We start from the raw sequence: 27,090 nt of genomic DNA, 5'->3' as shown, positions 1-27,090 counted from the left end.
TTGAATTTTATAGAAATTTTCGGAATAGAGAATACCCGATTGCGACCTTGTGTACAAAATGGCAGGTGTTGCTAGACTCACAAAAGCTGTGTTGCACAAAAGTAGACTTCTTGCTTCTTCAAACGTAATTTTGAAGAATGCAAGATGCTGCAGTGTTGTTGCAGGAAGTACACAGCATACGTTGAGTGTAAAGAAACGGATTGACAAGACCAGAGAAGCTTCTTTATTGGGTGGTGGAGAGAAAAGAATTGCAAAGCAACACCAAAAGGTATGTTTTTAACCAAGACACATTAATCTGTATATTTATTTGTACATGTCTTGTTTCCATTGTCATCCTGTTATCCTTTTTGGGAAGATAATGAGTATACTTTAAAAGTTTTTAAAACTGCCATATGAGAATGTCAAGCAGTCTTGCAGTAAAAGGACCTGAATATTAATAAAAATTTATATCATAAAAATAAAAATCAGGGTGAGCATAGGTCCGATGAGTCTATCTCATATCTTGCGGTTCAGATTAGAACATCCAGCCCGAGGGCATCTGCTCATTGTGTGGTAACGAGGCTTGACAAGTATACTTGTTCCGAACATCCTGAGGGATTGATAATCTGATCCAAAACGCAAACATATCAGATATTTTTTCTTGCATATTCTACCACATTTTTTAAATTCCTTACCTTAAAATTTATGTCTTTACACCCATATCTTTTTTCTTACATTACAACTTCATTCACAACGGCAAAATTACATCATCATAAGCATGTCATTACAATGTATATACAGCACGCGACTCATTTGGCATCTACCATGCCAGATGAAATTTCTGGTATGTGTATTTAAAGCTGATGGAAACACCAGTCTGATATGCAAGAACACATGGTTCATATATGTAAAACTAAGATGTGTAAAGGGCCAGTCATTTGAGTAGCAGATTCCTAAGTTCAAATTCCAGTTAGCCTGAACATTTTTCTCACCTTGTGACATTTGGCACTTTACCAGGTACCGTGACTGTATAAAGTTCTGAGTCCATTATATTTTTATTCCCATTTAAATTTGAGGATGAATTTCAACTTAGTGTGAGAGTATATCAAGGTCAAGAATGACATGTTCTCCAATTGGGGGAGTAAATTTGTAAGCAGCCGGATAGCTTAGTTGGTAGAGCCTCTATATGATATTCCAAAGGTCCTGAGTTCAAGTCATGGTCAGGCTGCACATTATATCTATCCTGTAACATAAAGTAAATGTTACTTGGTGGTAACATAGCCTGTGATCAATATAATAGATGACCCCTAGTCTTGATTTTGATGTTATAATGTCAAAAGGTCAAGGTTACCGTTACGTTACGGTGACAGTGTATAAATCCTTGTTTGATCAATACCTTGAGAAGGAAGAAGACAAGTTTTGCGAAAATTACGAGGTTCCGGGCTCTGTATTGCAAGACAGGCAGTAATCCAATCTGATCCCCATTTTACACCTGATGATTTAGGAATCAAACTGAAATGTATAATTTTTTTTCTTTCTCTTTCTCTCTTCAATAGAAACATAAAATTGGACAAATACGTAAATGACTTATTTTTGTTCTAGAAAATTCCTGAATGTTCACATGATACTAGTTATAAATAGGGTAAATTTATGTACCTTGTATAGGGAAAACTGACAGCTAGAGAAAGGATACACTTGATGTTGGACCCAGGAAGTTTTGTAGAGTATGATGCATTCCTTGAACATAATTGTACTGACTTCGGCATGGAAAATGAGAAGGTAACTCACCTACTATCACTTAAAATTCTTTGTCTGATAAATTGTTATTCCTGCTTCTATAATTTAACATCAATTTCTGTTTTCAAGTACATGTACCGTTATGATAGTTTTGAAATTTAGTTAGTAAGCATTACATTGTTTATCAGACAGATGCATTTTAAGCAAGTTATTTGATTTTTTTTGTGGAATTCCCATAGAAAGGTCATATATTGCAGGTTCAATGTGACTATTAAAATTTAACTAACAATTCAGACTTAGAATGAGGATCAAATTCAAAAATTGCCAGAATGATAAAAAAATAAAACATCATATATTATAATGTTTTTTGTGGGTTTTTTTGAGGTTAAATAATTGTAGTAATTTATAATGCATTTAATGATTTTAGTTTCCTGGTGACAGTGTTGTGACTGGTCGTGGAACGATCAACGGAAGGATGTGCTTTGTGTTCAGTCAGGTATTTATTATTGGCAATTATTATTGTTCATCTTAACACATGACAGTGATTATAAGACATAATAGGATTTTATGATGAATGATTGTTAGCTGTCTGTTTATATATATTATATATATATTATCAACAATATTTATGAACAATATTTTCAAATGACATCTTCTCAGAAACCTTTTTGTCAAATTTGATAAAGTATGCCTTGAATGTTCATGGAATGAACATGTACCAAAGTTCTTTAAATGGTTCCAGTTTAATGGATAACTTTTCTGCTAGGTAAGCATTTTAAAAGTGATATCTTTAGAATTTTCTTCTACAAAACTGCAAGGACTTAAATATTTAAGGAGAAGTATCTTTAGCTGGACTTCTACAAAGTAAATCTAAATGATGGAAAATCAAATTGACTGCAAATTATTGTTTATACTTGACTATGTTTGTTTTTCCTACAGGACTTCACAGTGTTTGGTGGTAGTTTGTCTGGTGCACATGCCAAAAAGATCTGTAAGGTAAGCCTAACCTGGGTTCCAGTCTGTCGATTTTTTGTGTGTTTCTGTTCAGCTAATCAACAGCCTGGGGGAAATACAATTTTTGATCGAAGCGCCACCTAGTAATCACCCGAAAATAACAAGTGTAATTTAAAGAACGATAACTCATGCAAATACAAAGTAGTGTCTACAAATAGAAACAGAATTTCCACGAAGTGACCCGAAACTCAACGAACAGTCAAGGAGCCTTGCTTTCATACCAACATTTGCAATTAAAAATTGAGAGATTTTACTCTGTTGATTTGGTTTATTGCATGATGATTGAATTTGATCAACATGTTTGATTAGGCTTTGATATTATCAAAACACGATTGAGTATGAAATAACGCATATGTTATGAATAAGCAAAATATATCAACGTGTATCCCAGGCTAAGGTGATAACCATAAAGCATGACATCGAGATGACTTATAAAAAGGCTACATTATTTTTTTTATCTGATATTTATTATTGGTTGACACTGGCAGTTATATAATATTGTTCAATATGGGATCAGAATCTTGTTTCTAGAGTGTTGAATATGATTAAATTGGCTTGAAAGTTTTGGAGTTACTTCAACTGTAAAAACAAACATGTATCAGTGACATCTATATAAAATTTACATTGAATGCCTTTGTAAGACCTACGTAAAATTTGCAATTTTATTACATTAATTTTGTTTAAGAGCTACATGGAAAATTGAGCAAAGCTGCTGATTTTTTCAAAGTCACTCTGAGGCAAAGGGCGCCATTCTACTACTGGTAGTTTATTGGTTAAGGTCACTGACCTTGTAGCTCACTATAGGAACATAATATGAGTTACATTGTATTATGCCTTATTTCGTATCCTAAACAATATTTTGCATTATAACAGATAATGGATCAAGCCATGTTAGTTGGAGCCCCAGTTATTGGACTGAATGACTCTGGTGGAGCCAGGATCCAGGAAGGTGTTGAATCTCTTGCCGGTTATGCTGATATCTTTCAGGTACGATTTAATTTGTATTTAAATGTTCTGTTTCTCCATAAATAGGTCAAGCAGCAAAATCAATTGTCAGTATTGCCCAGGTTGTCCTACAGCTTGTACGGATAAACGGAAATTTTCATGATTTTACTATATAGATGTTATACAGACAACGTCACAAGTTAAGAAATACTGCAGAGAAAAATTGACTAGTAAGTCAAAATCAGATTTTGACGGTCCTGTGACAAGTATATTAACAATACTATATCATATGTTTTGTTTTACAAGCTAATTATGTTGTTTTTTATAGATTTTATTTCTTTGAGCATGTTAGAAATCAAACAAACAAGCTGGTTTTGAAGTTGATTGTTTCACTGTTCATACTTACACCAGCATAAAAAATTTGGTTAAAGAATATTCATATGAAATTTTGCACATGTTTTTGGGACGTGTAGGTCACTTTCAAAGACCTTTAGCAAATGCATAGATTTGAACTGAGTTATACCCCAGTGAGTTTAGAAATTTATCATGGATTTTGAAGAAAATCTTTCTGTTTGTTTGTTAAAAATGCTCAACTTGCCATTATATTCTTATAGTAAGATCAATATAAATCAATTAATTAGTTATATAATTAATTGTTTTACACAGAGAAATGTGAATGCATCTGGAGTTATACCACAAATATCACTCATTATGGGTCCGTGTGCTGGTAAGTTACATCTTGTCATATAAACCTTAAACTACATACTAAGAAAGGAGATACTTTAGTCAATTTACTGATTTTAACCATTTAGATTTTTGTATTAGGACAAATATTTGATAATAAAAAATTGCCTGTTAAATAATCATTTTCCTTTATTTTTCCTTTCCATTTAACCACTATATACAAATGTAATATCAAATGGTAAAAAAAACTTTTATGTGTTGTTATTTCATATAGGTTTGTTTTTGACCTTATCCTTATTTAAGAAATGTATGAAGCTTGCCAAAGGTTCACTTTATAAGCTTTTCCTTATTCATATAATGCTTACCACGCTAAATATTTTAAAACACAGATGTGCCAACTGTGGTCAATTTATATGAAATGAAATCACATGTAAGATCCTATTTGTATATGTTACTTCCAATGTAACAACAATATTTATCATATGATTTAGAAATCTGATACCTATTTTAGTTCTATTCTTTACTGTAAAATACTCAAACTTATGATATCATCAATGGACAGTCTAAAATACAAAGAAAGAAATTATACTACTTTAGTTCAGGGAGATATGCCAGGCGTTTCAACATTTATTTTCAGAAATTCCTCTTTTCTTGTCCAGACATTGCAGTGATTTCTTTTGGTATGTGTATTTAGGATGAGCAAAGATAAGCAATAAATGAATTTGAATCTATATCTTATTCTTGTATTATAAGGTTTGTTAAGTATGATATATTGTATGGAAGGATATGTAAATATATTTGTTATATTATAGGTGGTGCAGTGTATTCACCTGCCCTGACAGACTATACTTTTATGGTCAAGGTGAGTGGAAACTTTTGTCAACATGTTAAATATTGTCAGTCACTTTTTTAATCAAGGCAATTTGTAAAGTTTAGAACATTGAAACAATGTCATTTGATTATTATAATTCATATAAAATGAACAAAAACTGTTGTAATATTATTTTCTTTCCATTAAGAAAGTATTTTGTGTTGTTGTCACGTGCATATCAACTGAAAACATGTTACATAAATGCTAGTTGATGAAAATTGACAATGAAAGTAGTTATACATATTAATGTAAGGGAAAAATATTTCTTGTGCACCTCTTTCCGTACAATTTTCTTTTCTACAAATGTATAGTAAAAATCAAACCAGAATGTGTGATTTGTTATTTATTTCAGGATACTTCGTACTTGTTCATCACAGGTCCTGATGTTGTCAAGGTAAAGTTTTATAATTTATACAGTGTATAACATGTCCTACTAAATCACTTAATGGATTTTGACCAAACTTCATAGGAATGATCTTAAAGCGGTCATCTATAAAAGTTATATGAATGATTCCAGTCTGATGCAAAAGTAGTCACAGCAACTAAAAATAGACTTTTAAAAATCGTTTTAGAAACTACAATGCTCAGAGCTTAGATATTTGGCATGTACCCTCTACAAAAGTTATATAAATCATGCCACAGTTCATAGGCTTTTATAGGAAAATAAGTCTTTTCTTATGAAACAGGGTAGATATATGGCATGTAGCATTTCCAAGTGGACCTCTTCAAAAGTTAATAAATCATGCCCCTTGGTTCAAATTGGTCCCACCAATTGGTACAACTTAATTTATATAGACTTGTATAGCAAATATATCTTAAAAGGCATCTCCTCAGAAACTTCTATGCCTAGAGCTTAGATATTTGGCATGATTGTAGTATGACCTTGTGGTCCTCTACAAAAGTGGCATAAATCATGCATCTTGGGTCAAAATTGGCCCCTCACCAGTTGTCACTTAGTTTATATAGACTTGTATCTATTAGATTGCAAGGTGCTTTTCAGCCGTACAGTTAGATCAATATGTAGAGAGTTGGACTGTGAATCTGTCAAGTGCAGGTCACTTTTGTTGCGATTGATCATGAAATCTTTTCTGTCATTCGCACTGTACCTCTGCTCTGGTATGTACAGAAGTTTCAGTTCCTTAACTAGTACTGGTAAACTGCTTGACAGCCTACCCAGGATTGATGCGATGGCTGAACTATTCTCTGATGAATTCAATGTGGCTTACTGCCGTGATCCAGAACTACCACAACTACCACCAGATTGCAAGGTTAATGGCATCAGGCATGCAACTAGGTGTAAACAATCTTTACTGTGTGCAAGTCTAACAACTTGTCTAATAACATTTCATGTAATCTTTCACTGATCATCATGTGTCTTGGCGCAAATTTTGTAATTATGGCCCTCTGTTGTTTTTTTTTTTACACAAAAACCTTGCTTTTTGTTAATTTCTTGTTACTTGTTTAAATGTATGGTAAAAGAAGCTAATTTTTGTAGATTTTTTTATTTGAACATCACTATATATGCTTGTTGTATACATTTGAGTTGTGGTATTTGTTGAAGGTATGTTGCTTAAATGTAATTACATGAATCTTAAATGACTGGTAATGGTGTTTTGTTTGTAACGCAGTACCCATCTGTGTACTAGTGCTACTTCAATGATACATCACACTGTAGATAAATCATATACAGTATATCAATATGATACAATGTCACATTATTCTAAACATTTAAGTCTGTGAGTCTTTAATACTGAATGACAAATGAGAAAGCCTTTTTAAGATGTATTACATTTGAACATGCTACCAGCATCATACAAGGTCACACTTACAGATGTAGATTATTAAATATACAGATTGAAGATAATACATTAATAAAAATTGAAAGGTGTTTTAGATATGCATATTCTATAAAAGATATGCTTTCTGTGTATATCATGGTCATTATGCAGTAGTAACTTGAATAAACAGTTGTCATAATTTGATAAACAGCACACCTGGTTTTGCTAGAAATAATATACAGAGGGGAACTTACAGATTTCATCCACCATTTATAGGAATAATATTGTAAAACAACTTTTCCTGTGCTGGTGTGACTCCAAAAGCCTAAATACATAGAATTTTAAAAACTCTTGTGTGGGACATTTAAAATGGGAAAACAGTAAATTATAATAAAGAAATATATTCCGAATAAAATTCAAAATCAATTATTTGTGTAATAATTCAAGGGTAAATTAGCTTGGTGATCAGGATCATCTCCCATGTTTTTTTATCCCCCGCCGATGGAATCAGGAGGGGGATATAGTTTTGGCGTTGTCCATCCGTCCGTCTGTCCGTCTGAATTTCGTTTCCGGAGTAGTTCTCTGCAACTACTGGCTGGAATTCAACGAAACTTTATGGGAATCATCAATATCAAGAGGAGATGCGCATATCGTCGGCTTGTTCCGGTCAGACCCTTTAACTCAGAGTTATGGCCCTTGATTAGTTATGCAGTATGCATATAGAGTAAAAATCGTTTCCGGAGTAGTTCTCTACAACTACTGGCTTGAATTCAACAAAACTTAATGGGAACCTTCAATACCAAGAGGAGATGCGCATATCGTTGGCTTTTTCCGGTCAGACACTTTAACTCAGAGTTATGGCCCTTGATTAGTTATGCAGTATTCATATGGAGTAAAAATCGTTTCCGCGCTACTTCTCTGCAATTAGTGGCTGGGATTCAACGAAACTTTATGGGAGTCTTCAATACCAAGAGGAGATGCGCATATCGTTGCCTTGTTCCGGTCAGACACTTTAACTCAGAGTTATGGCCCATGATTAGTTATGCAGTATGCATATATAGGACAATATTCGTTTCCGTGCTTTTTCTCAGCAACTACTGGTAGGAGTTCAATGAAACTTTATGGGAACCATCAATACCAAGAGGAGATGCGCATATCGTCGCCTTGCTCCGGTCAGACACTTTAACTCAGAGTTATGGCCCTTGATTAGTTATCTAGTATGCATATAGAGAAAAAATCGTTACTGTGCTACTTCTCTGCAACTACTGGTTGGAATTCAATGAAACTTTATTTGAACCTTCAATACCAAGAGGTCATGCGCATATTGTCGCCTTGTTCGGGTCAGACATTTTAACTTAGAGTTATGACCCTTGATAACTTAGGCAGTATACAACCAGAGCAATAATCGTTTCCGTGCTACTTCTCTGTAACTACTGGCTGGAATTCAATTTTAAGAGGAGATGTGCATATAGTCGCCTTGTTCCGGTCAGATACTTATAACTCAGATTTATGGCCCTTGATTAGTTATGTAGTAGGCATACATCTTATTGGCATTTCCAGGTATTACTATTTAACACAAAGTTATGGCTCTGTTATTTCCCTGAATATTTATCAGGTTCAAAGAATATTACTGTTTATGCCATGATTAATATATAAATAAAGCCTTATGTCTTCAGTTGTTGTGTTAATAATAACCAGTACTCGGCGGGGGATATAAATTCAACGAATTTGCTTGTTAGCATTAAATTTTTCAGTCATATTCTAAGTAACATAATGCAAAAAATCAGTAAATGCTGTTACCCGGTATTAAAATCAGTTTTTATTCTACCTGTATGTCTGTATGAAAACTGTTGTATATATCTTTAAATAGATGTTTAAAAAAATCATATCAGCTGCTTTAATACTTACTATTATAGACATAATGTATGGTAATAAAGATATATGAAATATTTAAAGTTATTACATTGGTCTGTCATGTCAGTTAATTGTGATTCTCTATTGAGTTAAATGAATTTTTGTAGAAATCAGATAATTTAAGATATGATTGAAATGTTTATGAAATTTGGTTCATTCTTGGCCATTGAAGGAAGGCAAACCGTATACTTGGTTGGAGTCACTTAGAGTTGGCTGAAATCATCAAAACAAACATAAACATTTAATATTTTTTAATGATAAAGGAATGTTTTAATAATATATCACACTATTTTATAGTTTTGAAATATTTTATGTTATCATCCAATGCACGTTCATAGTTTTTTAGGAGCGTCTCAGAATGTTTTAACAAATTTGCGTCTGCTACATATTTCCCACAATGCATTTCTGTATCTAAGGCTTCTGTACACTTCCTGTAGTGGTGAATCAGTGCTTTATTTACTGGAACGTTAACTATTTCAGGATTTAATTCAGAATTCACTAATTTAGAAACATGATGTATTCCTGTAAATTCTATAAATACTGGCTTTACTATCACTTTATTTCTTATTGAACTGATTTTTTCAGTCCTGTACAAACTTCTCAAGAATGACAATTTTTCATGTTTTATATTAGTTTTCTCAGTATTTGTATAATTTGGCTCGAAAAAAGCACTTTTGAATATGTATGCCGCAGCATGTCTGTTTTTACCTTCAGTATAAGTTTTATCTAATTGTTCGAGCATTTGTGGCCAGTCTGATGCAGATGTTGGAACTATGACCTCATCAAGGTCAATAAAGGCAGTATAATCATATTTCCCCATGTTCCTATACAAACAATCCTGCTGTGCAGCACTTTGACCATTGTACCAGATATTTTCAGAGACTTGAAGTTCTTTTGGTAATATCCAATCATGCAGTGATACCAGACCCTGAGAATGATAATAATTCAACATTTGTCCTATGTCAGATGTAACATCCATTTTATAGAAAAATATCTGACTAGCACCAAGAATTCTGTGAATTTCAACAAACTGTATGAATTCAGATAGTTTTATGTCGCCGAATAATGGTGGAACACATATAGAAACAGTTGGCAAGCTATTGTTTCTAGTTCTAGATAACTCTTTATATTTTTCTTTCATTGCCAAATCCAGTTGTCTCCCTTGAATTATTTCTGGACTTGATATCTGTGATTTATCAATTGTTTGATTTTTTCTCGATTCTTTGCTATTCGGAAAAGTTTCCAAGAAATTGTTTGCAGAGTTTATATGCTGCTTCACACTTTGAGATTTTTGGAGATTATCTGCATCATGATATATTGCTGACTTCCAATTTGACATTTCTAGCCAAATTACTTCCATGGTTACTAATGCGCTTGTCACCTTTGAGAGATTATCATCCTGAGTGATTTGACTTTGTAAATGAATTGTCTTCTGTGGAGTTTTATGAAGTATGTTAGGGATATTACAAGTGTATAAAACTCCCCCATATATTTTACCATGATTATCACTAAGTTCCTGTTTAACTGCAGTGACCCATTGACCATCCTCTCGGCTGCTTTCAGAGAACTTACACATTAAAGTTGATTTTGATTGTAGTTTTGAAATTGTTACAATTTGTAGAACTGGGTTTTTATTTTTTGAAATCTGCCTGTCATCATAGAACACCGAATACACGAAAGTGTCATTCCCAACCTGGTGAAATGCATGTAACCTTTGAACTTGCTTTCCAAGTGTTACACTTTCCTTAACTTTGTAATATGTATCCCACATTTCAGACAGCAGTTTTCTTTTCCTCTTAAGATTATTGTTTGTTAACATTGTTGAATTAATTTTTGATATAACCTCCACATCTTTCTTAAAATTCCTTTGTTGAATAGCCATTTGAATTAATCCAGGTTTATTTTTTACCTTGTTAGAATCCTTATGTAATACTGGGAAATTTTGCTCTTTGAAAGTATTGAAGTAATCATTGTCATCAACTGGCAATTGTTTTGAATAGTTTTCACTTGATTCTTTTACAAGGTAAAGCATCTTGGTACCACAGAAAATAAATATTGATAAAAATGTATATTTGAAAATATTTCCCGCTGCCATTTTTTCTACTTGCCTGCCCTCAAGGTCTGTTTCTGAATTTCTAGCTTCTTAAATATATGTCTTCCTCATTAGTGTTCTATTCCATGTTTTTCAACATTTTTTAGGGTAATCCATCTTTCACTTGAAACATAAATCAAGCTCAGGGCCAGTTCATTCTTGATTAGCCTGAATGGTCAAAGAGACCGGAACATATTCAGTTTCTGCAGAAGTAATTATCCTAATCAATACAGCCAGTATGGTCTCCTTAGGATGCACTTGAACATTTTCAAGCTGCAGACACTTAAAGTTATCTGAAAGATACATTGGAAAGCATTTTATTTTAAGTGGATTGATAAGGGAAGAATTTAGAATTCTCTCTGTATCAGATAAAATATATTGAAGCTAAAAAATCTTCATCTAGGTTTTACAGAAAATATTACAGTTCTAATTATTTTCTTCATATGACTTGTCTGTTGCTAAAACATTTTTAAAAAAAATAGTGAAAGAAACTTTTTGCAAGTATTTTGCTCTGAAAGCTGACCACAGTGACATCTCTTTATTACAAGGAACTCTTAAATAACACAGAGCAATAATATTTTTACCATATAGTTTAGAGTACTAATGGATTTTTTACCTTTTTCAGATTAAAAAAATTAAATTTAGCAGTAAAATGGTAAAAAAAAAAAAATAAACTAATAAAATGGTAAAAAAAATTGTTATCGCCAAAATGTGAATTTTCAATCTAAAAATAGCAAAATCAAGCCTTAGTTTAAATATTTATCATTTTGGTATTAAGATTTCTAATATAATTATAACTTAAACTGCCAAGTTCCTAATTCAAAGCAGAGGATTTTCCATTTTGCTTGTAATGTATGGGCACCAAACACTGAAATATGTTGTAAATGGAAAAGACTATGAAAATAGTTCATTCTAGTCTTAAGGAAAGGGATTGAATTTAAAGACCAAGATATCGTACTGCCTGAGATATTTGTTTGAAACAAGATGAGAGTGGGAAGGTTTACAGGAGCTTAATTAGTCAAGACAGTGCCCAAGCCGAGGGGCACACATCAAGGCAATTTGTCATGGGTCAGTTATACTGCACATGTGTTTCTAGTGTTATTTGATGATATATAGATAAGAACACAAGATTTGCTTTACATATTTAAGCATTTTGCTTTTGTTTGATAATATCAGAGACCCTATCTTAATATGTCTCTGATAATATCTATATTCTCAATTTTGATAATAATAAGTATGTAAATAATGAAAGGAAATTTGTGTATAAAGGTCTTATTTAATTCTTGTAAATCGCTATTTATTAGATTCTTAGAAAATAGGTGTTAATTTTTTTTTTAAGTGCTTATAAACTATCAAAGTAACTATTTTTAAGAGCTTGATGCGTGGATAATTCTTGCACAGAATTTACTTTAAACTCAGTTTGAATATAAACTTCTCTTAGTCCCAACATATGATGTTCAGTTTCTTTCAGCTTGCATCAATAAGATTTAAGCTTTTCCGAGTTTGGTTGAAAATAAAATCTCACAGTATATCTTGATAACTAAATTGAACCTATCTTTAAGTTAGTCAATGTCATAAATTAAAAAATATATATATTTTAGCTTTACATGTTTAGAAACTTTTTTTTACATTTTGATATAGTATAGTAGTACACATGTATTATGTTTAAATTTCATTAAAGAATTGAATTGTCTTAACAGAACTTGTATCTAATAATATGCTAGATAACAATAGAATAAATATTTATTTGTGAAATTAAATTTTTATGCATTAAAAAACAACATTTTTATAAGTTTAATATTTTTGTAACTTTTATTTATTAAAACATTGATTGATTCCCCTATGGTTCATTTAAGGTTACTTTTTTTATTGTTTTATTTTTTTCTACATCTGAGAGACAGTTTAGAGAAGAGTTTTGATCCAAATTAATTTAAATTTTATAATTCTAATAAATGTATTTTAAATGACATGAGTGAGAAAATTTTTATTATTAAAAGTTTTGTCATTTCCAGGAACAAAAAATAAGAAAACGCTAGGAAAATCAGGTTATCATGAAAAAAATGGCTGAAAATGCAACAAAAATTATTTAGCATAGAAAAATCAACAAAAGCACATGAATTTTGATGATTATTATTTATCAACGTTTTGGCTTTCGCCATAAATATTATAACAAATAACAGACATGGCGAAATATTATTAGAAAACCTAACATTAAAATGGCAGAAAAATGTACAATTCAAATGTGTCTTAATTAAACAATTTACATTAAAACTAAGTACTATTTTGAATATAAAAATATTTCAGTTTCCTATAGAGATAAAAGTAATTACGTAAAAAAGCGTAAATAGGAAAAAACAAAATAGTACTTAAAACACACACAGTATTATGTTAAACATGTAGTAGGTATCAATTGGCAGAAAATAAGTGTTGTAATATTTTTTATTTTTTACATACAAAAATTATTTGAATTATTTATTGAAAATAAAAAAAAATATTTTTCTTCAAAATTTAATTAATGATAATAGAAACAATAATGATGATTAAAAACCCTGAAAAATTTACTTACCATTATTTTTACAGATATATATCATATATTTAATAATCCTCGTCTCACATTTATAGTATGACAGTTATTATGAGTTCTCATTGACACATACTGTCATCACAGAGTAAATACCCTGCCCCTGTAATATAAATATTTCTGGTAAATACATTTCATCCCAGACTTATTCCCCGTCTATAAACACCAGTTTCACAGAGTTTTCGGGATTTGGCTTATCGATTACTGTGAATTTTATCAGTGGCTTATCAGTTTTGGGAATAAATTACCATAGATTCTCTGCCAGGGCTGGTTTTATGTGTCAGATAAGAGATTTTCTGTTTTCTCTCCTCAGGCTAGGCTTACATGGTTCCTCTCAACTCTAAAGGCATGGTTTCTACTTTGTACTGATGTTTCTTTGAGGAATTATGTTGTATTTTCTAAAAAAAAAAAAATTCACAAAAAATATTTCCTTTTTGTCTTGAAACAATTAATTTTTGTTTAGGTTTTTACTTTGATGTTTTTATACATAATACAATTTTCGCGACATGATTGTTTGGTTATGTGATTTGAAGATAGCATCATAATTATACTTAGGCAAAACACAGAACAGAATTATATGAAAACTTAAAATATTGTACTTGGAACAGTTGAAATGATATTTCTGTCTGGAAAGCATAACGATTATAAATTTAGATAGATACTGTATAATACACATTTGTCGAAGTTCATTGTAATTGTTTGAATTTTTTGAAGTTGAATATATTTTTACACCCGTGGATGACTATAATTCAGTTTAAAGAACTAAATCTTTTGATACTCTGTAATATTTTGTTGTTGTTATTTTTTGACATTATTTCATTTGATAATTTTTCATAAATTCATTGCTATTTAAACCTCGATTAGCATAAGGGGATTGGTGTTCATGTGGTTAAGAGTCTTCTTCACAGTCCAGGGATCATAGGTTTGAGCCCTTCTTGAGTCACAACCATGTTTCATCATATGAAAGCCAATTTTTGGGAGTTGATCAAATAAATCCAACATTTATAAAATAGAAAATAAATACAAAAATATTGTTAAAACAAATTTCTGCGGACATTTAAATTTTTCTAAAATACAAAAAAACATAAATATATTTTGAAATTGAATATCAATCATGCGCCTTTTTAATACCAACCTTTCACCTGGTTACTCATAAGCCATTTAGGCTGGTGAAGTCTTATAGGCCGATATTTACCTTCAAAGTGTTGAAATGATATTTATTATCAAAAATCTTCTAAGATATAGTTTTATCAGTCTCCATATCAAAGCAGTAGGGATGTCTGTTTTTCCTCAGTATTATAATACCAACAAAATTACAAATATAAATGATATAAAAACAGTTAACACTTCAAAATTTTTATGCCAGGTTCTTGTACATAACACTTTTAGAGGGGGGTTGGAACAAAAAATTAAATATTTTTTCTAGAAATGGAATATTTTACATTAAACATTTACTAAATTACTATAGAATTATAATTTATGCCCAAATGCATTTTGGGTATTATCAAAGACATTAAGATAATCAGGTTTTTATTTCTAAAGTGTATTTACAGAAATCCTAAATGTTTTTATAACTTTTCATTAGGCATTTTAGAAGATGTGTAATTTAGTATATGTGTAATTTAGTATATGTAATGGAATATCTGTTAAAGTAATTTGAAAACCCGGTATTATTTTCATGCAGTCTTGAGTGTTCTTGATCGCTGCATTCATTAACAGTTTTATCTGATAGGCCGTGTTCCAAGCATCAAAAGCAGCACATTTTGATGCCCAATTTGAATTGGCATCTGGATTGCAAAAGTTAGAACCTGTTGAAAATCAGCTGTTATCTCTGTGTTATGTAACTTTACAATAGTTGATTACTTTGAATCACCTTCCTCGATTTCAGTTCCAATCCCCTTTGGATGTTGAATTGTTTCATGTGAAGAAATGTTGTGTAATGTAAGGTAATGTACTAGCCTATAATAGACAGGTGGTTAGATATTCTTAACTGAAATAATGATGAAAGTCTTGAAAGACCAAAGCTGGTAGATCCTTGAATAAACCAGTTTACAAACCATCCTGATTCTCCCCTTCTTTTGATTTACTTGAAATAATACATGTAAAATCTTGAAATGTTAGAACCCCAAGAGAAATGAAAACAAAAGCAAATTGCTAAAAAGTCAGGGACAAGTTGTTGTTTCATTGAGCAAGAACTACACTCATTGCCAAGTATTGGTTAGCCAGGAACAAAATAAATTTGAATAAATTAAAATCACAGAGTTCATGAGAAATAATGGAAAATGCGCAGGCTGGTCTGGATCCATGCTGGTCGCAAACGCACTATGTTGGTTTTGTCATGAAGCGGCTCAAATGTCAGTGTACATGTCTTCAAAATGTTGCATCAAAGTGTATAAAGCTATATATCTGTTGCAAAAAATTATATTTTTAATTTTGGAAAAGAATACTTCTACCTGAATGAAAGAAATAACTGTGTGTTTTTCCCTTAGAGCAAATGTCATGAGCTCGAAATCATACAGTTCAAAATAGAGCAGCAAAATATTTTTTTCTGGAGACCATTTTATTTTGTTTATGTATACAATTCATATTCAATGTTACAACTTTTTTGAGAATCAACCGTAATATATTGGGAACAACATAGTTTTACTGTTAATAAAGTTTTTAAAAATAAGATATTTTGTAAGATATAACTTTATACCCTTTAAAATATAAAACAATAAAAAGAAATAAATTAGATAAAAACATAAGTGCAGCAATGCTGACATACTTGAGATTATGAAAGAATTTGATGGCAACATATATTTTTTGTGAATAGCAGACAGTGTGATAAGGGTTTCAAGGTGACTTTTATTTGTAAATGGTTTAGGTTATTCCAGTGTTTTTTTTCCAGACTCCTAAAACTATTTCTTGTAAAATAACAATAAATTTATTATAAAATTTCATAAGCAATTTTAAGGTTAATAATTTTTATGAAATATTAAATCTACGAGGATAACAATGGAAAATGTTTGAGTTTTTTGTAAATTTGATCCTGATCCTTAACACTTGATCTATGTATTTTAGATAAAATTTAAAGGGGCAAATAAGCCAGATTCAGGATGTACAGGATTTTTTTTAAATTTCCAACTTTCACTCCTAGCCTTAGTTATGTGAGCTTCATGTGTGTACCCGGCCTCTTTGGTTAAGTGGTAAAGGTCATTGACTTCAAATCACTTGCCACTCACCTTTGTGAATTGTAATCCCACCAGGGACTTGGGACTCTTTCATGTAAGGAAGCTGTCAAGTTTACAGAACATTTGTGGTTCCACCCAGGTGCCTGCTCATGCCTGAAATAATGCAGGAATGGGCACTGGATGTCATCCTGCATAAGTAATGCTTGAAAGTCACTATATGACCTTAACATGCAGAGTGTGTCTAACAAAACAAATCAACTTCTTGTATATGCCTGTTGTATAACTTTATATAAATTACATGTTGATATTGGAAGTATTACACCATTACTCTGACTCTGGCAAAAAACTTATGTACAGATAAGTATATTCCTGAAGTAGTGGGTTTTATTCTACTAATCTTAAAATTACCACTTGGTACCACAAATTGATTTTTGATTAGCCTTGCTTCAAAGGAATATAATTAGAGTTTAGTTAAGAATTTGTAGAAATAACTTAAAAAGCCATTAATATGTTTGTATACTTAGGACTTAATTAAAGTATAAACATGCTATGGTTATAAGCTCAGTTTGTAACTGATCCTCTTTGATGTTGTTATAAAGAATGACTGTTCCATTCTTAACCTTTTGTCTCTGTAAGGTCCAGTCTTCAAGTGAATGTAAAACACTCATAGAATTTCACTTGGTTGCTACGGACAAGCGTCCTTCACACCTACAATGAATAGCCATTTCAGTGTTTTATATATCTAAAAATATAATAATCATAAATGTTATTTGCTGTTCCAGTCTTGCACCCTCCACCCCTATTAGAAATTGCCAGTTAAAACAGCAATTAAAACCAATTAGTGTGACTGACAGCTGACATATTGTTTACAGTATAATGTAGCTAATCAGTAAAGATATATATATCAGCAGGTAGTATAGCTGCCACCAGGAAAATATTTACACAGCATTTTGCTGATAAGCCACACAGGTGGAACAATTAGTCCCAATAATGATTTGTAAGTAATTTCTCATGTTAGATTCCAAAAGTTTCATGCCAACTTTTAAGATATTTTAAGCAGGTGTACTACATTGTTATTACATGCCAAGTTTTGTATTTGGAAAAAACAAATACAAATTAATTGAAGCTAATATTCATAGCAAAGTTATTTTGCATGATTTGATTTTATATGTGTAGGACATGCCATAAATCACATACAAATGGTTTCTAAAGTTAATACTCATATCTAGGTTTATTAAATTTATAAGTGATCAGAACTGGCTATCAAATGTAGCATTATGGCTATGGACTTTAAATGCACAACATGACAAGTTAAGGTTAAGGAAGATGAAGGCACATATTTTTCTTGTTTTACTAGTATTTGGATACCAACATTGAATAATAATTATTCATCAAAAATAATAATATTCTGTTTACTGAACTTTTATACTGTCTGAGAATATTAGAAGGAAGTTTCTTACTAACCTAATTTCTTTGTTTTTCTTTTTTAATTTGTTTAATGTTTTTTTGGGGGGTTTCTAATTACATGAAAATTTTTGAAAAAAATGTAAAAGGATTGCATAAGTTTTTACAGGTTAAACTGGGAAAAAAATTGTACACTTTAAGATATAAGATGTAAAATTTAATTGAAAAATGCCTCTTATTCTCACAGTATATAGTAATGGTCACTATTATGATATTACAATTCCCGGGTCATTGCAAAGTGTTCTCAGAACTTATAATTTCATTATTATAATGGGGGAGTATATCACAGTATAGAACTATTCGCTTATTTGGGGAGATAATGTGTAAGCATAAAGGTAGCTTGGTTGGTAGATCTCTGGAGAGTCATTCTGAGGGTCCTACTTAGTAAAACATTTATTCCTCCTGTGACATTATATATAGGTTTTCATATTAACCTGCCTGGTAATTGCCACCAATTTAGAGCCTGGCCAGTTATTATTACCTGCTAGATTTTAGAATTGTTACTATCCTATAAAGTAACAACTGAACCATTCTAAACTCAAAGCACAACATATATATGCAAAGCAGTAATGTAAAAGTTATTAGTTTAGAAGTTTCAAAGATGTAAAACCGCATTCTTATTTTTTCTCCCTTTATCTGATAACAAATGCTGTGATAAAAACTGTTTTTTCTCAGAATGATTTTTGTAGTCTTGAAAGTCAATTTAGTTTCTTTGAAATAGATCCCAAAAAATAAAGGTATAGTTTTTATCCCTTAGAAAATTTTCAAGAGTTAGTACAAGCTACAGGCATTAATATAAAAGACTTTTTGTCAGTTTCTAGCACTTTACAGACATCAAATAGTGTCTGTACTTCCGATGCAATAAATAGATTGTTATCAGAGAGGTGTTTATGAGCTATATATTTCACAGCTGCAGCTGGCTCAAGGGAAGTAACAGATATTAGGTTTTAAGATTTCAAGGGAAGTTACTGATGCTTGATGGACTGAAATTTTGTCATTCCAAATATTTGACTGTTATGAATATATTAAGATAACTTATATTTGAAAGTGATGACATCTGAATATTTTCATGATTTTGTTATGGCTGTTTAATGCTTGTACTATTGGTCGGATCATCATTATATATTTTAAAGTTTAACTCACTAGCTACATTTGTAAAATCCTTTAAGGGGCTGTCCTGAGTAACAATGATTAAAAAATTAGCAATTTTTCACTAACCGTTTGGTGAATTGTTCCCTATGTGACTGGTACTGGTATTTTATGATTTTCTGACATAAACTCTATTCCTTCAAGTCTGATTTATTATCAGGTGAGTATATCAGGGCAAACATGTTATTGTATTATTTTGGAAAGAAAGGATTTTAATAAATTACAAAAGACTTTCATTTTTCTTTTCAGTCTGTAACTAATGAGGATGTCACACAAGAGGAGTTAGGGGGCGCTAAAACACATACAACAGTTTCAGGTCAGTAAATGTTTGTGGAGGTAAAACACATACAACAGTTTCAGGTCAGTAAATGTTTGTGGAAGTTAAACACATACAACAGTTTCAGGTCAGTAAATGTTTGTGAAAATAAAACACATACAACAGTTTCAGGTCAGTAAATGTTTGTGAAAGTAAAACACATACAACAGTTTCAGGTCAGTAAATGTTTGTGGAAGTAAAACACATACAACAGTTTCAGATCAGTAAATGTTTGTGGAAATAAAACACATACAACAGTTTCAGGTCAGTAAATGTTTGTGGAAATAAAACATATACAACAGTTTCAGGTCAGTAAATATTTGTGAAAGTAAAACACATACAACAGTTTCAGGTCAGTAAATGTTTGTGAAAATAAAACACATACAACAGTTTCAGGTCAGTAAATGTTTGTGGGAGTAAAACATGGGTAGCAGTTTCAGGTCAGTAAATGTTTGTGGAAGTAAAACATGGGTAGCAGTTTCAGGTCAGTAAATGTTTGCGGAAGTGAACACATATACCACAGTTTCAGGTCAGTAAATGTTTGTGGAAGTAAAACATGGGTAGCAGTTTCAGGTCAGTAAATGTTTGTGGAAGTAAAACATGGGTAGCAGTTTCAGGTCAGTAAATATTTGTGGAAGTAAAACATGGGTAGCAGTTTCAGGTCAGTAAATGTTTGTGGAAGTTAAACATGGGTAGCAGTTTCAGGTCAGTAAATGTTTGTGGAAGTAAAACATGGGTAGCAGTTTCAGGTCAGTAAATGTTTGTGGAAGTAAAACATGGGTAGCAGTTTCAGGTCAGTAAATGTTTGTGGAAGTGAACACATATACCACAGTTTAAGGTCAGTAAATGTTTGTGGAAGTAAAACATGGGTAGCAGTTTCAGGTCAGTAAATGTTTGTGGAAGTAAAACATGGGTAGCAGTTTCAGGTCAGTAAATGTTTGTGGAAGTAAAACATGGGTAGCAGTTTCAGGTCAGTAAATGTTTGCGGAAGTTAAACACATACAACAATTTTAAGTCTGTTTAAGTTTTTTGAAGTTTAAGGACATTTAAACACCATATGCTATTGATACAGGTTAATTTATATATGCAAAAAAGCTTCTTTTGTGTGATTCTGTAAGGGTGAATAAACATTATCAGGTCAGCTGAAGATATAAGGAGATCTAACCTAAGCCACAATTTAAAATTGATAGAATTGTTAGTTGATTCATTTTACCACTGTTTAAGTTAATATAAATTTAAACTGAATAACAAGATAACTTGAAACTAATTAATTAAAATTACTATATAATGTAACAAAATCAGTAAGAAATCATTTAATGTTACTTATTGATATAGGTGTTGCCCACAGAGCTTTCGAGAATGATGTTGACGGCTTGCTACAGTTGAGAGAATTCTTCGACTATTTACCTCTGAGTAATCAAGACCCGGCACCAATCCGAGAATGTTACGATCCTTGGTAAGTACAGCTGATACATGAGACTAAATACAGTCAAACTTGTTGTAGAAAACAGCTTCCATATAAATGCAATATTACTTTCTAACTTTATTTATGTGCTTTTAAACCCATTAGGCATAAGCACTGAGAATGAAGTTAACGAATGTATCTAAACATACTGCAAATTTTTATTTCAAGTGCAATGCACTGTTAATTTTGCAATTGCGAGGGCCAAAAATATACTTATTTTATATAGTAAGATAATGTAGACGTCTGTTATCTAGGTTTTTGTCACTTCCTTTATCAACTGACGAAGCTAATAAAGCAAAACGTGTATTGATATTTAGATTTGTGTTGATTTTTATCTATAATAGACTATTTGCCCTATATAGTAAGATACTTGAATTAAAAGCAGAATAAATCAACACAAGATGTTACAAATAAAGTCATATTTGTTTTTAAATATTCAGGGATCGTGATGTACCAGGATTGGACACAGTTGTCCCCCTTGAGACAACAGCAGCTTATGACATTAAAGATGTCATCACAAGTGTAGCAGACGACAGTAACTTCTTTGAGATCATGCCAAACTATGCTAAAAATATAGTTGTAGGGTTCTCACGCATGAATGGTCGCACAGTTGGCATAGTTGGGAACCAACCAAAAGTGGCAGCAGGTAACCAGTCTCATATTCTTGATCAAATTATTTTGCCTATTGTTTTGTTTTAAAAGTTTTTATGCTCCTTGAAAAACTTGGATAATCATAAAGTTGTCTACTTTTCCTTCAATCCATTTTGTTGACTTTTTATCACACTTTCTTTACTTTACTTCTTTCAAGAATTCAAAAGTAATGAAAGTATTTTTCCACATAGTCTGATGATAGAGGCTTAATGTAGCTGGTCTTTTCAAAGAATAGTTTGACAATCCCACTCTTTCTGCATTTTCACACAATTCTTACTCTTAAACTTTTTTATGCCTTCCCATCTCATTTTTGAATAAGGTATTCATTTGAAACTGTAGGGTCATGATTTTAGGTCAGTAACTTAATCATTGTTTTTCTCAAATTAACTGCTGAATAGCCTTTGTTTTACCATTGAACTGGCTGGAAGCATTTGTTTTGTTTTGTAATATTATTCCATTTTAGTTTTACACAAAACTATTGTCTTCTTATTACAACAGCTTTTTCTGACCAAGACATAGTTGCTTACTGAAATTAATTACTAAATTAACTGATTTTCCATTTTAAAAAAGAGACTTGGATTATAAAATGATATGTAAGCCATATATGTTTATTTAACATTCATACTGGTATTTTCCTGCTTCATATTTTTATGTTATGATATATTTATGTTAAGTGGTGTAGAGGAGCATTTATTATGTGTGAATGATTTAACTTTAAATGTTAATATATTTCAGGCTGCCTTGGTATAACTGCTTCAGTAACTCAAAATGTTTATATATTTCAGGCTGCCTCGATATAAATGCTTCAGTTAAAGGGGCACGTTTTGTGCGATTCTGTGACAGCTTTAATATACCTATAGTAACATTTGTGGATGTTCCAGGCTTCTTACCAGGTACCTCTAATGGAATAGACTCAAAGATATTCTCTGTGTTTTAAGTTTATCACAAATTTCACTTATTAAGCACACACTGTTTTGATATGTGATCAGATGCCTCTGTAAGGTCATCTTAAGTTTTTTTTAAAAAGAAAAATTACATTGTTGATCTTGTGTCTATGAATTTCTCTACTTTGCTTACTGTCGGGACATTGGTGGTTCTATTCGGATGCTGGTTTGTGCCTGAAACAATGCATGAAAGCATTAGAGTTCTTATGTCTCTTCCACTAGTAAAAATGGCAAGTTGACATAAAACATTTATAATGTTGGTGTGATTTAAAACCCAACCAAAAATGAATACATGTACACGTGTATATCTTTTTCAGTGAGATTCACTATGCAGCCTTTAAGCACCAAAACTAAACCAAGTAATTGTTCATTCTTTTTGTTCCTTAGGTACACACCAAGAGTATGGAGGTATTATAAGACATGGGGCTAAACTTTTGTTCGCTTATGCTGAAGCTACTGTACCTAAAATTACAGTTATTACAAGAAAGGTATAGTAACTTTGTGTTATTACAAGAAAGGTAAAGTTCATTTCTGTAATAAAAGGAAATGTTACGTAATTTATTATTATAAAGGTTACAGATAAAACATGATATGAGATAGGTTAATGTGATGAAAGCATGTCATTAAACTTGACAGGGCATGATTAGGGTACTCTAAAAACATGGAAATTAGGAATACAGTGATTATGTTGTAATAGGATTACTCATACAGTAATACTTTCATGTTTAATGATAAAGAAAATGTTAGATTTGTATCAGTAAAATGCCATATTTTACATGTTGTTACATATATTTCAGGCGTATGGTGGTGCCTATGATGTAATGAGCTCAAAACATCTACGAGGAGATACCAACTATGCTTGGCCCACGGCTGAAGTGGCTGTAATGGGAGCCAAGGTCTGTTTCTTATGTTTCTTATTTCTTGACATAGTAATTTTATCTACATTATTAAGATACTGTATGTCCAGAGTGTATTAAGCTTGAGCCAAGTACATGTATGTTCAATCTGTTCCTTATGTTCCATGTTTGTTTTCATGACAATGTTTTTTGCAACAATTTAACTCAAAAAAATACTTAAATTATTAAATGTTTTAAGTTTTTTTGAGATGAATTGTAGTCCACTGCTGTTCAGAATGATTTATTTGAAAAAAATTGGCTGCAACTTACAAGAAAACATACATGCTCACATAAGTTAATTGCCAACTTAGTATATTTTATGACTGAAGTACTAAGATAAGGTGCTATAAACAAAATGTTATGAAAATATTATAACTGTAGACTTGTATAAATGGTTTATATTATTCTTATGACAGGGGGCAGTGTCTATCATATTCCGAGGCAAGGATCAAGTCAAGAATGAGGCAGAATATGTGGAAAAGTTTGCCAATCCATTCCCAGCTGCTGTTAGGGGTATGTATCCTCTATAATTTGAAGGCAAAGTGCAAAACTATTATCTTCCATTCATTGCAAAACTATTATCTTCCATGGTCCATATAAAGGTGTTCATTTTATGACATAAATTATATTCTCTGAAATATGTATACTTTAGGAAAAAAGTATGAGTACTTACTTTTAAACTTACAATGTTGCTGAACATAGTAAAAATTGATTATAATGTGTGTTCCATTTACTTGACTTGTTTATGGATGGATATGTTGAAAGTACACAGCATTCAAAAGTGTTATTGTATCATAGTTTGGAGACCTTTCTGTTAAAAATGTGTCAGGGTTAAATCGTATACATATACATGCACAGTGCGTTAACTGGAGTGCGGGTATTAGTTACCCGCACTCCAGAGCATGCCCATTGATTGGCTCATTTTTGCTGGGGTTTACATTTTGTGACGGCAGAGAAAGGGAAAGCGACAGAAATGTCATATTCAGATGTTCGTTCATTGGTTCATTTTTGCCGGGGTTTCTTATTGTGACAACAGGGAACGTGCTTTTATGTTTGACTATGATACAAAAGAGAAAGAACACCAAAACACTTGGAAATCTGATTTATACTCGGGGGCTACTCCCCCTCGTACAAATCAGATAGCCTCGTGTTTCGGTGCTCTTTCTATTACTTACCTAGTCATTAAAGTCATTATTTAAACATTTTATGAAATTAAACGGAGAAAAAAATGATGCCAGCAAACCTGAATATATTTATTACCCACTTCATAAAACGTATACAATGAATTTACAGCCTTTTGATTCAATGGATCCAATGGAAATCATTGGATCTAATCCTTTCAATGTAGCCCCGTTTTCATTTTCCCAGTCCAAAAAATCCATATCAAGTTACCATTGCACTAATAGTAACAAATTCTGTCAAAATGTCAAAAAAATGATGGTTTGAAAAAATAAAGAGATCATTATACATTGTTTAATACAATTAAACTGTTCCTGTTAAACTTGTACACAGCTACAAAACCTATATTAGACTTAGGTGGTACCTCCTCCGATATAGGTCTAGCAGCTGTGTACTGTTGTATTTGGTATTATACTTAACAATGTATAATAATTTCATAATATCAGGTAGTCAGTTACTCTGTTACGGGTAAAATGAGTATATCATACTGTATTTTTTGTTTTTTCAGGATTTGTTGATGACATAATAGAACCAAGAACAACCAGGAGAAGAATATGCCTTGATTTAGATGTTTTAGCCAGTAAAAAACGAGAAAACCCATGGAAGAAACATGCAAATATGCCACTTTAATCACATCGCGGCGGCGCACATTATAATTTAATATTTAGAGAAGGATGTTAAACTGCACTAGTGCTTATCAATGTTCCCCTTTTAAATGGTGAAAATTGTTCCAGGCTTTTTAGGTGTAGATTTTTGTAGTTGATATATTAGTGGTATATCAAAAAGCATGTAGAACAATACAACCGTGTTCAGTCATTAAAGTATGAGATTATGTAACAGAACAGAACATTGTGTGTGTAACTTTATATATGCAATTTCAATTGAATTGACACAATAATGCATTACTTTGTACTTGTGTAAATTTGTACAAAGGTATATTTTTAATAAATGACACTTTTTTTGTCTAACATTTCTGCAAGACCAATGTAGAAAAAATATATATTTGAATAGTTTTCTTGCCTTCAAAATCTCTTGTTAGGTATATATTAAATGGTATTTTTAATATTATATTTTTATGTTCCAAAAAAAGTTTTAGTTTTTTTTGGAGCATAAATTATTGTTACAGTTTGTGATTCTGTCACAATGTATGTATTCATTTTCTCAAGGCATCTTCGTCTTACATATTTCACTGATATTTTAGATAGTGCATGATTTGGTTCCTACCTACTTCTTCTACTTGTGTGGGAGTTTTAAGTTTTTGGTGCGAGTCATTCATGCTTTTGGGATAGGTTTCAAGAAATAAGGTCACTGAGGGTGTGCTTTTGGAATGGGTTTCAATTTAATGTGGCCATATTCCTTTTGGAGGGTATGCTTTTTGGGTTGGGTTTTGAGTTACTTGGTCAAAGTACAAGATTGTTGAATGCTCAGTTACATTAGCGTTTTACTTGAACCCCTAAATGGGAAACCATATTTTTGAATGTTGCAGCATAGTTGTATGTTGGTGGTTGCAATTAGTATATTGACACCCTTGTATTACCAGATAAGATATACTATTATAATAGCCATAGCTAGTTTCTGTACTTATAAATGAAACCTAGAGATAGAAATTTACAAAATACGATTAATTCCGAAAGAGTATTTACGTCTCGAAAAACAAAGTATCACAGATCTGAACATAAAAGTGATCACAGAATTTGATACCTGAAATCCACTTCATCATTGATAACTCATCATGAATGTGTACAGGTGTAAGATGATAAATTGACTTTACCTGTGTTGTTAAACAGATTGAATTTAGTGCAAACTACCATTTGTTGCTCCCTATACTTGCATGGTTTACTTTAGTATGTGTAGTAATTGTTTGTGTATTTATAATTATGTTTATGATACTCATTTGTAGATCATTTATTTTTTACAGATGATGCATTTGTTAAAGATTTAAAAAAAAACAAAATAAAACATTTTATCAGAAATTGTGTTGTTTTATCTAAATATAGCTATAGTTGCTCTGATGACCATCTTGTAAACTAAAAGGTCAGTACAATCTAATCATACATTATACAGATCAACTATTAACTTTTTATCATTGAAACCCCTGTACTAAACAGTTCTAAAATCAGGAAACTACATGTATATTACACATATGGAGTTATGGATTAAATTGTTAGCTTAATTTTGAGGAAAAAAAACTTTAAAAAAATGCACTTGGTATTTACCTACAGACGTTCCTGAACACAATACCTATATTAAACTGTTAT

General features: G+C 31.5%; 2 protein-coding genes across 2 annotated transcripts; one reads left to right on the top strand and one right to left on the bottom strand.

The window, feature by feature from the left end:
* The first annotated feature begins 21 nt into the window (after positions 1-21).
* Positions 22-26,805, top strand: LOC132758700 (propionyl-CoA carboxylase beta chain, mitochondrial-like). Its single transcript, XM_060750394.1, has 16 exons — positions 22-268; positions 1,645-1,758; positions 2,144-2,212; positions 2,656-2,712; positions 3,604-3,717; positions 4,342-4,402; positions 5,172-5,221; positions 5,583-5,624; positions 19,631-19,697; positions 21,033-21,153; positions 21,603-21,808; positions 22,599-22,706; positions 23,145-23,245; positions 23,555-23,653; positions 24,070-24,166; positions 25,341-26,805. The coding sequence occupies exons 1-16, from the start codon at positions 59-61 to the stop codon at positions 25,460-25,462; spliced, it is 1,638 nt and encodes a 545-aa protein (XP_060606377.1). The 5' UTR covers positions 22-58; the 3' UTR covers positions 25,463-26,805.
* Positions 9,159-15,574, bottom strand: LOC132758699 (uncharacterized). Its single transcript, XM_060750393.1, has 2 exons — positions 13,581-15,574; positions 9,159-11,307 (listed from the first exon to the last, which is right to left on the bottom strand). The coding sequence occupies exon 2, from the start codon at positions 11,015-11,017 to the stop codon at positions 9,209-9,211; it is 1,809 nt and encodes a 602-aa protein (XP_060606376.1). The 5' UTR covers positions 11,018-11,307; positions 13,581-15,574; the 3' UTR covers positions 9,159-9,208.
* Positions 26,806-27,090: the final 285 nt, after the last annotated feature.

The sequence above is a fragment of the Ruditapes philippinarum genome, unplaced genomic scaffold (assembly GCF_026571515.1).
Source record: "Ruditapes philippinarum isolate M1 unplaced genomic scaffold, ASM2657151v2 ctg2098_1_1_1_1, whole genome shotgun sequence".
In the NCBI taxonomy this organism is placed as follows: Eukaryota; Metazoa; Mollusca; class Bivalvia; order Venerida; family Veneridae; genus Ruditapes; species Ruditapes philippinarum.
Note: the sequence above shows the minus strand (reverse complement) of the source record. Positions and strands in the feature narration are given on the sequence as shown.